The sequence below is a fragment of the Trematosphaeria pertusa genome (genome assembly GCF_010094035.1).
Source record: "Trematosphaeria pertusa strain CBS 122368 unplaced genomic scaffold BU26scaffold_13, whole genome shotgun sequence".
In the NCBI taxonomy this organism is placed as follows: domain Eukaryota; kingdom Fungi; phylum Ascomycota; class Dothideomycetes; order Pleosporales; family Trematosphaeriaceae; genus Trematosphaeria; species Trematosphaeria pertusa.
This window is the reverse complement of record NW_022987224.1, coordinates 603,546-618,233: the sequence shown is the minus strand read 5'-3', so window position 1 is coordinate 618,233 and position 14,688 is coordinate 603,546. Positions and strand designations below refer to the sequence as shown.

At 32.4% G+C, this 14,688-nt stretch overlaps 3 protein-coding genes across 3 annotated transcripts; 1 reads left to right on the top strand and 2 right to left on the bottom strand.

Moving 5' to 3' along the window:
• Window positions 1–1,962: 1,962 nt before the first annotated feature.
• Window positions 1,963–3,370, bottom strand: BU26DRAFT_522254 (uncharacterized protein). Its single transcript, XM_033829739.1, has 2 exons — window positions 3,211–3,370; window positions 1,963–3,162 (listed from the first exon to the last, which is right to left on the bottom strand). Exon 2 carries the CDS (start codon window positions 2,986–2,988, stop codon window positions 2,293–2,295), a length of 696 nt encoding a protein of 231 aa, XP_033680143.1. The 5' UTR covers window positions 2,989–3,162; window positions 3,211–3,370; the 3' UTR covers window positions 1,963–2,292.
• Window positions 3,371–3,544: 174 nt separating this feature from the next.
• On the top strand, window positions 3,545–4,561 carry BU26DRAFT_490272 (kinase-like protein; the record flags this gene model as incomplete). Its single annotated transcript, XM_033826054.1, has 2 exons — window positions 3,545–3,738; window positions 3,795–4,561. The coding sequence occupies 2 exons, from the start codon at window positions 3,545–3,547 to the stop codon at window positions 4,411–4,413; spliced, it is 813 nt and encodes a 270-aa protein (XP_033680142.1). The 3' UTR covers window positions 4,414–4,561.
• Window positions 4,372–4,801, bottom strand: BU26DRAFT_522252 (uncharacterized protein). The gene is made up of 2 exons (XM_033829738.1): window positions 4,577–4,801; window positions 4,372–4,513 (listed from the first exon to the last, which is right to left on the bottom strand). The coding sequence occupies exon 1, from the start codon at window positions 4,760–4,762 to the stop codon at window positions 4,586–4,588; it is 177 nt and encodes a 58-aa protein (XP_033680141.1). The 5' UTR covers window positions 4,763–4,801; the 3' UTR covers window positions 4,372–4,513; window positions 4,577–4,585.
• Window positions 4,802–14,688: the final 9,887 nt, after the last annotated feature.

Sequence of the window (14,688 nt, the reverse complement as noted above, 5' to 3'; positions counted from 1 at the left end):
TTACTATTACTTAGCCTTTTAGACTCTAGAGTAGTTTATAAAAAAGCCTTAGTATATCTTCTAAATATACGTGTATACTTCTTTATCTATAAGGTATTCTACTAATTAGGCTACTTTTTTAAGAGCGTCTAGTATCTTCTAGAATTTCTTATTAGTAAATAGAATATTCTAATATATATACTAATAGTTCTATACGTTATAGAATTCTACGTATATCTAGTACTATTATACGTTAATATATTATTAGATAGTATCTAGAGTAAGATATTTAGTATATATAGAGTATTCTAGTATAATTACCTAGACTCTAGTTAGATACTACTCTAAGTTAACCTTATCTCTCTAGTATATTATATAGCTATTATTATAGTATACTATCTATATAAGACTATTATAGTCTATCTAGATTATCTTAACTAGTCTTTTTTTCTTAGAGTATTTTTACGTAAAGTATTCTTTTTTACTATAGACTAGGTATAGTTCTTTCTTAAAGTATTATACCTTTTTCTTTATTTATAGAGTTTACTTTCTCTTCTATAGAGTCTTAACCTAGTCTAGATCTATTAGGTCTTCTTAGAATATAGTCTATAGTTTTCTAGTTCTAACTATTAGTAGCGTAGAGTAGTTTCTACTCTATTAACGTTCTAGGTTTCTTTTATACTACTAGTTATTAATCTTTACTACTATTTCTATAGTATTGCTTAGATTCTCTAGTTATTTAGCGTGTGCGATATTATCTTTAACTAACTCTTTTAGTTCTTTATAGAAGAGTTCTACTAGTATAAGGTTATTCTAGTTTAGGTAAGTACTTAGCTATCTAAACGTAGCTATATACTAGAATACTAATCTAGTTTATTATAGCTAGAATAGTTTTTCTTAGACTACTTTATACGTATTAACTTCTCTAAATATTTCTCTAAGATGTTTTATAAACCTAGTCTAGCTTTTAAAGATTTTATCTATAGACTATTATATTCTTTTTATATTATCTTTATTTTCTAGCTAGTCTAATATATAGAGTTTAGTCTAAGTAAGAGCTTTCTCTTCTATATTTATTATAGCTTCTAGAATCTTATTCTTATTCTATAAAAACGCTATAGTATTATATTATAGGTAGAGTTCTATAGCTACTAGAAATATGTTAAGGTTCTCTCTCTTACTATTAAACTATTAAGGTAGAGTAATTTTTATCTAGGCTTATTATTTTACTATAGCTAGCTCTTCTACGTAGTAAATACTTATCTTCTAGAGTACTATAATAACCTATTAGAGTTCTATAATTTATTTCTCTATAGTTAGCTTTCTAGCCTAGATCTTTCTAGCTTAGGTTCTAACTATTAATATAGTTATTCTACTCTTTAACGTTAGATAGTTATTTTATTATATACTATTCTTTTAACTAAGACTAAGGCTTACTTTTATAAAAGAAGGTAAAAGGTATATATTAGGCTAGAATCTTTAGTAACAAAGAGGTAGAGGTAATAATACTATAAATTATAAGTTATAGTAGTAATTTAATAAATAAAGTAATAACTATAAAAAGCTATAAGAAGCGTATCTCTTCTAGTTATATATATATACTATCTTAGCTAGATTAGATACTAAGGCCTAGCTCTTATAGATTAGACCTAATCTATCTAGCTTTCTCTAATCTACCTAATCTATATTATATAATTCTAATTATTCTTATAATTCTATATATAATACTCTTATTCTATAACTCTAGACTTAGCTTACTATTTTCTTTATTCTAGCTAGCTAACTCTATTTCTAATTCTATAATTATAATACTATATTACTCGTAATTAACTTATCTAGCTAGGTATTCTAGAGTATACGTATAGTAGTAGAGACTATAAAGCTAGCTCTTATAGTAACTCTAGTAATACTAAGCTAGACTATTATACTTTACTATTATTATATTATCTAGAAAAACTATTCTTTTGCGTTAGACCTAGGTAAGGCTAACAAAATGCTAGTAAACTACAAGAGCTACGACTTAGAAGAATAGGTGACTTTCCCCTTTATTTAATCTGCCTGGTGGGATATGCGGCACAGTTTGCTGAAAGCTACAGATGAGCACCAGGAAGCGGAAGAAGGGCGAGGAAGACACAGGCGGTCTAAAGGCGGGGCGGTATGCTGCTAATCTTTTAGTCTGCGACCTGGACAGCCGTATAACATAAATGTGGGTGGCATCGCGAAATTAAGTGGGGATAAAGGAAGTTCCCGACGAGTTAATTGACTCAGAACCTTCTCTTTCACTGCGATCACGTGCTCCACCGGCTTCTGCACCTAACCTTCTGCTTTATATGCTATTGCGAGCGCGTGCTGCGACAACAGTTGATCCGAATCCTCCTCGTCAAGCCCGCTTCTCCATCGGCAACATTCGTCGAGGCACCTCACTGCCTCCCAGATCCTGCCATCAACCCGCAGACGTCGTTCCACCAACAGACACAACTGAGACCTCTTCTCATCATCAGAACCCCGCTTGTTCTCGAGCAGTCGCAGCACATGCTGCAGGTACGCTCTCCACACGGCGCGGTTCGCGTAGTCGTCGGACGGGAAGACGTCTGCCATATGGCAAACAGCTTTCTCCGTCGCATACGTCACATCGCCGCGCTGGCTGATCCAGATCCTAGGCGCCAGGTCTTCGTCCTCGCGTCCTGACAGGAACGAGTACGCACAGAGCGTGTTGACGGCGTCCCCCATCCTCTCTTCTAGCTGCACGCCCGGCAGGATAGACCACGGTATCGTTTCCCACTCGATGCAGGACGTGAACGACGGAAGGGCCGCCGCTGCCGCGTATCGCGCGCGAGTCCGGCCAAACAACACTACCGATGTCGTGGCCACTGCGTTCGCCGAACCCTTATATCGCCTACCGTCGCGGAACTCCCTGCTTATCAGGCCAATGATGTCATGCTCCGTGCACGCACTCTGGCGACCGCAGCGAGCGGAATCTACGGCGGAGAGTTGAGCGATCCTGTCCATTCAAACCAGCTCGGCGGGGCCTTCCCAATGTCATACTGTATCGCGCCGCCGAAGGTTTGATGCCCATTGTTCCTTGCTCTCCTTCCGCCGTGGTGAGTGATGGTTCATGTTCGTATGCGTAGATTGAAGCGGTTAACGTTGCTTGGGTTGTAGAACAAGTTTCGTACGAGGGAACTGCGACGCGTTAGCTTTAACAAGTTCTCATAGAAAGAGATTTCCTACGCCTTTGCCGCATCTCAGGGCTAGCCTGTCGTACGCTTAGGACGCGTTCGCATCGGCAGGCCGGATGAGGCCAGTTTCGGGCCTGGCTATGGGTCAGGTAGTCGTGCGCCGGGTAGGTTTTCGATGGATGAACGCACCGCCCAAACGGAGGCAGTAGGTGATGCGGTTGTGGTGCGGCGGCGAAGGAGGGCTTCCGAAGAGCGGAGAGGCACACGGACCACAGGCTTGGCGTGTTTAGCGACTCTGGCACTCTGGAACTGGGATCATTAGCAAAGAGCCTGAAACGTCCGCGACGACGCCTTCTTTTTCATTAGTCTTTTGTTAAACAAACCCAATGGTCGTCCTGGAGTCACTTCAAAGCTCGACGTCGCGCTTCTCCCGAGTCCAGCCTGGCGTCATCTTAAAATACCCCGTAGAAGTCTGGAAAGAAAGCCGTGCTTTCCAAAGGCTGACGGATGAAATCGCCAACAGTTTTTCGGTCGAGCGTCAAATTTTCAACAAACTGGGAGTACATCCCAGAATCGTGAGGTATATTTCCCGATCTTTGCGGCAGAACACTATCCATTTTGGTGACGTTGATTTAGATACCTTGGATGGCAAGACACCGCACGAGGGTTGCTCCTTGCTGAGGCCAGCCACGGCAGCCTCCAACAATATCTCGACGAGCACTACGATACTATCCCCCATTTCGTCCGAAAGAAATGGTGTCGACAAGTTGTCGAATCGATCGTGTATATTCACCACCAGGGTGTAATACACTCGGATCTACGCCCTGACAACTTCTTGGTTCACGCCACTACGCCGGAGTGCCTAGATCTATGGCTTTGCGACTTCGGTGGTTCAACGTGCGAGGAGCTCGGTCTAGACGGCAAGCATCTTCCAGATCCCGGATTCTTTGATCCAAATTCGAAGTGGGTGTCAACACCGGCCACAGACATATTCAGCGTCGGATCTATTCTCTACACTATCCTGACCGGACACTGGCCCCACCGAGGCCCTGGACCTTTCAAGACTGCGGAGGAAATGGAAAGCTATGACCGGCTAGTCGACGGACTTTTCGGGGAAGGCAAATTCCCTGATGTTAAAGGGCTGTTTGGAGAGAGGGTTATCTGGGGTTGTTGGACAAAGGAATACACCAATGCGGATGACGTTCTGCAAGCACTGGACTCAGAAACGGCACAGACAAGCAAATGCGGGTCTTGAATTCCGGACTACGAGAATTACTGTTCCTCCCCCTCCCTGTGCCCTTTTTACCAATATGCGTCACAATTCAAATCCAGCAATGTCTAGTCCTCGATACAGGCTTTAGTTCTATTAGCACTATAATCACTGAATGCAAATCAATGTAGCGATAGATGGAACTTACCTAGCCATCTCACGGATTTGTGCAGTTAGGCTTGCCGCATTTCCCCTTGACTCTCTTTGAACCCAAAGGGATCTCTGTGACAGTGTGACCCGGCTTCGTCTGGTCATCGCAAGGTGTAAACGTGACGTCTTCGTTCTCCCAGTCGCCACACTGATAAATTTTTTTGGAGTACGTTTTCGCACACATCTTGGGGAGATGTTAGAGGAAATTATGAAGATATAGCAGGAATGGGATGGGGACGAAAAGGAGTCGGGAATTTTAGAGGGTGCATTGCTGCCTGCTTTATCTCGCCTGGCAGTTCCCCGCTCTGGAGAAACGCCGCTGATTGCCGCTTCCATGCGACTGTGAGCTGAGCTTCCAATCCTCTTTAGGTAAGCCGGACAAGAACATTAAAACTTCGCCGCGAACACTCCGAAACCGATGCAAACCCAATTCCTGCGCAGAGGTAGCGACATGAATCGAAGCCGCAAGCCTATAGATGTAAGACGCTAGTCTGCTTTATTGTCTACTAATCTCTAGACAACTAGTAACGTACTTTACCAGCGAGCCGACCACACCACCGAACCGACCACCTTCTCTTGGCAAGGAAAATTAACGAAAATCAACCTGTATTTCTTAAATAACTAACGTACTTCACCATCGAACCGGTCACCCCATCGAACAACCCACGATTTCTTGGCAAGGAAAATCAATAAGAATTTACAAGTTTTTCTTAAATAACTAAGCGAAACCTTAATATTTTTTAATAAAAATTTATATATATATTCTCTATAGTATATTACACCTTATACTAAAGTTATACTAAGATAAATTACGTAATTAAAAAGCTATACGTATTTAGGTAACTTTTAAAAAAAACCTAGTTTACTTCTAGTAAGTACTATTATATTTCTATAATAATCTATAAAACTTATAGTATATAGTATCTATAACGTAATAAAGATTTCTAGAAAACTTCTATAGCGCTAGCTCTTCTAGATATAGCGTAATAAGAGATAGAATTTAGAAAAATAATTTCTTTAGAGTTTTCTCTTCTAACTATATATATATATAGTTAATCTAGCTAATATACTTAATAACTAAACTCTCTAGATAAGTAAACTTCTTATAATTTCTTAGTAAGAAAAATTAACGAAAATTAATAAGCTTTTCTTAAATAACTAAGTAAAATCTTAATAATTTTCTATAAAAATTTATATATATATTCTTTATAGTATATTATATCTTATACTAAAGTTATACTAAAATATATTATATAATTAAAAAGCTATATATATTTAACTAACTTTTAAGAAAAATCTAGTTTACTTCTAGTTAGTACTATTATATTTTTATAATAATCTATAAAACTTATAGTATAATATACTTTACTAGTAAATACTCTATACTACTAAATACTTTAAAAATACTAAGCCTCTACTAAATACTACTATCTTATTTAGATTACTTTAACTCTAAGCTACTTAAGATAAATCTAGATAAGCTATCTAACTTATCTATATTATCTTTAACTATCTAGTATATTTATGTATTATACTCTAGCTTACTATAGTATCTATAGTATTACTAAGCTAGCTAGCTATTATATACTACTACCTCTTTACGCTACTTCTTACTTTTATTCTAATCTATAGCCTTTCTTTAAGTAACTAGCTATAAGCTAGCTTTAATTATAAGAGTATTCTCTTTCTAAATCTACTTTTTTTTATATAAATTATACTTTTTTTTCTATACGTTAGCTACTTAAAGCTAGATAACTTTAGACTCTATAAGTACTAGCTAATACGCTATTAGCTTATTACCTTTTTTAAGCTAATTAAGTAACTTAATAATATAAGTATTATAGTACTAATATAGGTTTAGGTTTAGATACTACTTATATAACTATAGCTAGCATCTTAGTACTTATATAGATATTTTCTATAGTCTACTAAGTCTTCTACTTCTTATAGTATAATATATTATATTACTATACTACTTACTCTATAATAGTTTATACTATTCTATCTAAGATCTTACTACCTTATAATAGTTTTTTCTAGTATTATACTAGAGACCTAGAAAGAAACTAAGAACTACGTTACTATTACACGTAGTCTAGTCTTCTCTACGCCTCTAGAAAACTATAAAGCTAGCTAGATTCTAGAACTATAGTAAGTAATTAGTAATAGTAGTAGTAGAGAAAGCTTCTTACTAACTATATATAATTCTAGCTACTAATATAGTAGATAATAGCTACTAGTATTAATACTAATCTAACTAAGCTTATTATATTACTAGGTCTAGAATAAAACCTAGTACTATAAGCTAAGGCTCTTATAGCTCTACTTTCTATACTTAAAAATACTCTAATATATTAAATAAATTAGGTAGAAGCTAAAGGTACTAAGTAGTAAGCTAAGCTTAATTAGATAGAACTTAAAAATAACTAGAAGTAGCGCTAAATTAAAACTATTATAACTATTCTTACTAACTTTATAAATAATAATACTAATAGTAGTAGTAGATACTATATTTTAGAAGACCTAGAAAAGTTTAAGAGTAATAAGAAAAATATACTAAAGCGCTAATAATAGTTTAAGATATAGTAGTCTAGTATCTACTACGTTCTTAAGATAGATAATTACGTCTTTAATAATAGCTTCTATTAGCTATAGTATATTATAAGACGCCTAAAAGGTAATACCTATAGCCTACTATAAATAAAGTTTAAGATAATTACTAATAATTCTAATAATCTAGTTTCTTAGCTATAGTAAGACCTAGAGAATATTCTAGAGAGTATAAGCTAGATCTATATCTTAGTTAACCTATTATAGTAAGTAAAAATTAACTTTAAAAACTACTAGATAAAGAATAAACTCTAGTCTAACTTTAAAGCTAAGTATAACTAACTTATAATAATAGCTAGAAAGATAAATATATAAATAGTTAATTTACTTAAGATTAAGGTTTTCTAGAAGCTCTCTAACGTAGTTATAGTAAGCTTAGACAAGCTAGAACTAGATAATATTAATAAGTAGTATAAGTAATATTAGAAGAGCTAGAAGAATCTAGAAAAAAAAGCCTATATTAATAAACTATAAGCTTATTACTCTAGCGCTAAATCTACTCTATAAATCTAAAAGCTACTAACTTTCTATAGCGTCGCATTCTCTAATATAATAGTAATAGACTCTAATACTATATAATTAGACGCCTACTATCTATTCTAGAATCTAACTTAGAATAACTATCTAATCTAAGAATAATATATCTAGTAAGATCTCTATTTCTACTATAAGTAGGTAGAATATAATAAGAATAACTATATAGAGAAAAAATAAAATAATACTAAGTATAGATAGCTTAGACTAACTAGAATAGAGTAAGAAACTATTCTTTAAATTCTATTATATATACTCTAATTATAGTATTTATCTTAGCCTTTCTACTTCTATTCTCTATAAGACTTCTTACTAGGTAATCTATTCTAAGTATAAGGCTTTATAGAAGAAGAGACTAATAGCTCTACTTTAAGTCTAACTACTCTAGTAGATATACTCTTAATAAGCGCGTTAAACTCTAGCTTTCTAGAAAACTTCTAACCTCTAGCTAATACTATAACTAGAGGTTAATAGAGAATTTAAGGTTAGTCTAGAATAATAATATATATTAGATCTACTATATTCTAGCTAAATAAGAGCTACTATAACTTAGATCTATAGATAGTAAATTATTACTTATTTAAATAATCTTATTCTCTACGTACTATAACTCTAAGGTAGTTAATAGACTTATTAATAGTAGATACTTAGAATAGATATTTATTAGCAAGAACCTTATTACTAAACTTTACCTAGAAATAAGACTAATACTAGTACTATAAATACTTCTTCTAGTAAATAGTAAAATAGAGAACTAAGTTACTAGCTATACTATCTTACTAATAGTAACTAGTAACTACTATAAATACTACCTATTCTTTATTACTACTCTAGCCTAGAAAACTTCTATTATTCTTAGCTTACTATAGCTAAGGCGTTATAATCTAAGTATAGACTAGATAGAAATAACGTTAACCTTTAACTTATAGTATTACTAATGCTACTATTACTCTATAGGCCTTTTCTTACTACTCTAGGTCTTTATAGTTCTAGACTTCTTATAAACCTTCTATAACCTCTCTATACTAGGTAAATCTAAATATTCTAACTATAGACTACCTATATATAAAGAAGTTACTAAATATAACTAACTATAAGAGAGTTTACTAATTACTATTAAAGTAAGTCTAACCTCTAGCCGTTTCTACTATTATATATATAATACTAATATAGAAAAAAGTATTATATCTAAATACTATACTTTTATAATTCTAAACTAACTATAAGAAAAACTAGCCTCTATCTATTTTACTACTAGATTAAGGTAAAGAGAAAAACTACTATAGAAGCTACTACTCTTACTATTAAGTATTCTACTTTTATAGCTACTCTATACTATCTAGTAGTAGAATAAGTAGTCTAACCTAGAAGATATCTAACTAGTATCTACTATAATCTTTTTTTAATTCTACTAAAACTCTAGTATAAGAGCTATAAAGATTACCTAGAAAGAGCTTAACTATATAGAAATATAGAAACTTTCTAGAGAAATATATAAGCTTTTTACTAAAAGTAAAACTCTACTATATATAAGAGGTATTACTAATATAAATATTAATAAATTTATAAAAAAGAAACTAGATCTACTAAAGAAGAATCTTATTAAGATACTACTATTATAGTTAGTAGATCTATATAAAGAATTTCTACCTAGTAAAGTAAATAAATTACTACTATAGTAAGCCTAGAACTATAAGATTAAACTTATACTAGAAAGAGAGCTACTATACTAGAAAAATAAATCTTTCTCTCTACTAGAACTATAAGTTATTAGAAAATAGCTTAATAATAACCTAGATAAGAGATTTATCTAGAAATTCTAGATGCGCTATATAGTACTACTATTACTTATAGTAAAACTAGAAAAAGAAATTTATATCTATTAAGACTACTAAAATCTTAATAATATTACTATTAAGAACTAATATCTACTATCTCTTATACGTAAAACTCTAGATATATTATATAATACTAAGATCTATATAAAACTAAATATTATTACTACGTTTAATAAACTCTATATTATAGAGCGCTATAAGTAGAAAACTATCTTTATTACTTAATTTAAACTTTATAAGTTACTTATTATACTATTTAGACTATATAATACTCTAGCCTTCTTCTAGAACTATATTAATTATATACTATATAATCTACTAGACTAAATATATACTATCTACCTTAATAATATTCTAATCTATTTAGCTAATTATAAGAAATATAAGAGCTACGTCTAAGAGATAGTCTAATAATTAATTAATATAGACCTATAAATTAATATCTATAAATATAAGTTTAAAACTATAGAAATAAAGTATCTAGATCTAATAGTCTCTCTAGAGAGTATTAAGATAGACCTAGCTAAAGTTTAAACTATTAAAGATTAGTTACTATCTCTATATCTTTAGAATCTATAAAAGTTTCTAGAGTTTACTAACTTCTATAGATACTTTATCTAGAACTTTTTTAAGATTACTAGTCTACTAAATAAGCTTATAAGAAAAGACTTACTATAGTACTAGAGTAAAGATTAGTAAAATATATTTAAAAATCTAAAGTTAGTCTTTACTATAGCTCTAGTACTAGCTATATTTAATTATACTAAACATACTATTCTAGAAACTAACGCCTTTAACTAGACTTCTATAATAGTCTAGTTTAGAATTTATCTTAGGTTATATAACCTCGAGTTACGTAATTCTATTACGTAACCTAGCCTAGCGCCTTAGCGCTTAGCACCTCTGTATATAGAGCCTCTTAGAGTAGCCTTCTACTTCTTACCTTTAAATAGCTAAATTTAACCTAACCTACTCTACTAGCACCTCTTATTCTTATAGCTTGTAGAGACAGTACTGCCTATAGCTAACTTATCTAGCTAGGTGTTCTAGAGGCGCTTATAGTAGTAGAGACTATAGACCTAGCTCTTATATTATTTAAAGGTTACTACCTCTTTAGCTAGAGACGGCGGCACAATATCTAGCTAAACTAAGTAGCCTTGTTAAGAAGCGTTTACTAACAGCTAATACTAAGAATTAGAGCTATAAGAGCCTAGTTACTTACTCTAAGAATCTATTAACGTACTAATTAATTACTTACCCTTTAGCGCTATATAAGACTACTAGCGAATCTAGTTAGTAGTAGAAAGATACTAGCACTAAGCTAAAGAGAGCTATCGAGAGCTCTATATACGAGAGGACTTCTATAGAACTTCTACGTGCGGAAACTCCCCCCCTTTTTTACAAATTACGAAAAACTAATAATTCTCTACTCTGCTAGTAGAGCTAATAATCTTTCTGCCCTACTAGTAGAACTAATAACTCGCTACTCTGCTAGTAGCTAAATACCTTCTCTCTGCGCTCTATTCTTAATTAAAAAGCCGAATAAATCTAAACACTATAGAAGAACCCTCGCGAAGCTAATCTAGAGGTAGAACCTTAGCTCTACAATACCTCTTTACCCTAATAGTTCTTAAATCTAGAGTAGCGAACCTGCTAGCAGAATATACTAATTAATATTTCTATTATAAAAACTCTATTTAGTAATACGACGTAATAACTAATAAGAATTAGAATAACAACTTTAACTAGAAGCTTGCAAGGCTTTACTAGAGCTTAGTAATACTAGAGCTATTATTAGCCTTAGATTTGTTTACACTCTCTACCTCTACTAAAGAGCTTTAAGAGCTCTTTCTAGAAACGCTAGCTAAAATTATTAATAAATTAGTTAGCTAATTATATATATAATAGGTATATAAATAACAAATTTATATGTATTACTAGATTACCGCTAACACTCTTACTAAGGGAGATAACGTATACGCGAAAAATCTAACACAGGCTACTATTCTAGCTAAAAAGAACGCTAAAATCTAGTAACTACAAGCGTAATTAACCTACTCTAGAGACTAGCCTACTATGCTAGTTTAACGCGCGACGCGTTTCCCTATAATACTAATTATACGCGATTTAAGCGCGTTACTACTAGAGAATTTAATTCTAGGTTCTTGCCTCTCTATATACTAGCTAGCTACACCTCTAGCGTTATAAGCGTAGAAGAGCTAATTAATACGCTCTACTAAGTTTCTAGATTTACTCTTATTATTAGATAGTAAGAGTGTTACTTTTAAGTAGTAAAGAGATAGCTTATATAATAAACTTTAAGTAAACTAGAATTAGTATACTAGAGATACACTAGAGAATACTAAGAAAACTATTATTACCTATATTTATATGTAAACTAAAGAAGACGCGTACTAGACTTTATTAGTAATACTACGTACTATTAAGAATAGTAGCGTAGTAGTTTTCTATAATTATATTCTTAATTAGCTAGAGAGAAGCTATAGAGACCTATATAAGAGGCTAAACGCTTACTATAATTTCTAAAAGCTTTATTGCTAAAGTGCTACTAACTTCGCCTACTTTTAGAATAATTTCTTTTGCCTTGCATAGAAGCGCTAGCTTCTAATAGACTAATAGGTAGAGAAATTTTATAAGAAGCTACTAGAGACTATACGCACGTAGTTAGGTATATACTAATATTAATACGTTAATAACTATAACTACTATATAGACCTTACTTAAGACCTTACTTAAGAGCTTACCTCTAGAGAAGTACGCGTTACTGCTAGAAAGGCTAAAAAGTATAACGTGATTACGTTAATGCTATAACGCGCGCCTTTAGCTCTTCTAGGTTTTTTAGTACCTAATAAAGCTCTAGTAATCTAGAAGCTAGTTACCTATTTTTAATACTACTAATCTAGCTACCTAAGCTATAATTACTCTAGAGCTTCTACTGCGTAGAAAGCTATTAAGAACGTTAATCTAGAGAAGAAGTCTATAGAGCCTGTAGAGCTATAAGCACCTAAGAATAACACGTTAGAATGTAAATTAGATAATTTAGAAAAAGCCTAGCTCTAGAAGAAGTCTTCTTCTTAGAGCTACCTACTAGAGTAATAAACTTGCGTAAGAAGCTATTTAGTAGTTCTACGTTTACTCTACTCTACTAAATATCTATAAATAGTCTTATAATTAAGCTTAAAGGCTTAATTAATACAAGAGTAGGTAGCTACGTCTTAGTACACCTAAAGCACCTTTAAACTCTTAGAAAAAACCTCTATGTTAAGCTATTACGTATAGAACTAATCCCTCTCGCTAGGTATAATAGACGACCTAACAACTAGGTAGATAAATACTTTAAAGCTAATTTAGTGCTAGAAAGCTACTAAATTTATACTTACTTTATATATTATAATACTAGCTACTATAATATAATAATTAGTTATAAGTTACTTAAAGAAGTTAACGTTTAGGTTAACTATAAGTAACGCGTACTAATATAGCTAGATACTAATTAATTAATTAATTATAAACGCGACGCGTTTATCTCTACATAATCCCCTTAATTTACTACTAAAGCTTAAGCAGCTTACTAAGCTAATACTAATTACCGCAACGCCTAAATATTAGTAGTAGAAAAGCTAAGAGCTATATACTAAGAGAAGAGAGAATTATAACACTAGAAGCTTTAAGAAAACCTACGTAAGATAGATAGGTAGCTTAAGAATCTTAACCCGCCTACTAGGTTACTCTATAAGCTAAAAAAGCTACCTATTTCGCAAGAAATATACTTAAAGGCTAGGCTTAACGTTAACATAATTAGCGTAGCTACCTTTATAATTAACGCGCGTTAAAAAGATACTATAATTAGGCACCTTAGTGTCTATAAGGTTAATTAGCTTATTACTAATAGAAAGAAAACCCCTACTACTAATCTAGAGAAGAAACTCCGCTAACTAGTTACCTAAAAGCTTCTATCTCTAGAATATGCTAGCGTAACTATAGCCTATTTCTTAAAAAAGAATTCTAATACTCTACTACTATATAGAGAAGGCGTAGATTATAATATTAAGCTTATAGTAGAAAATATCTTAATAAATAGTCTTCTTTATAGTATATTGCTAGAGTACCTATAGTTAGTGTATGATTATCTAGAGAACTACCTTTATTGTGGCTTTATTATCTATAGTGATGTGTTATACGCGTTACTAGTTCTATTTACTAAAAAGCTAGGTAGAGAATAGAGGTTCTACGTTAACTATTAAAAGCTTAACGCTATTACAAAAAAAGACGCCTATTCTATCTCTCTTATCTAGAAAACGCTTACACGCCTGTCGCGCGCTAAGGTCTTTACTAAGTTAGACGTAAGGTAAGCTTTCTACTAAATCTAGCTTAATAAGTTAGTAGAGAACCTAACGTCTTTCTATACGTAGTATAGTAACTATAAGTATTAAGTTCTACTCTTTAGCCTCTATAATAGCTCTGCTACCTTTTAGTAATATATTAACAAGGTGTTATATAGCTTACTAGACAATTTCTATATAGCATATATTAATAATATTCTTATTTATTTAGAGAATTCGCTTAAGCATAAAGCCTATGTCGTCTAGGTACTTAATTAATTATATAAAGCTAGGTTGCAAGTAGATATTAAGAAATCTAAATTTACTATTAAAAGTACTAAGTTTCTAGAATTAATTGTAAGTACTAATAGAATCTAGAAGAACTCTAAGAAGGTTACTACTATTTAGAATTAGCCTATACCTATAACTCTTAAGAGCCTTTAATCGTTTCTAGGTTTCTACAATTTCTACTAAGCCTTCTTAAAGAATTACGGCTAGATTGTCCGCCCTCTTACTAAGCTACTAAAATAGAGAGTATAGCATGCCTTTAGAGAAATTAAGCTCGCGGTATTTTAGTAGGTTAAGAATCTTATACTATCTAACACTATACTAGCTTATTACTCTCTCTATTACCGTATAAGAGTAGAAACGGACGTATTAGATAGCGTAGTTACTAGAGTTCTTTTATAGCTTTAAGAAGATAGTATCTAGAGACTAGTAGCTTTCTTTAGTAAGATAATAAATACTATCTAGATAAACTATAGTATTTATAATAAAGAAATACT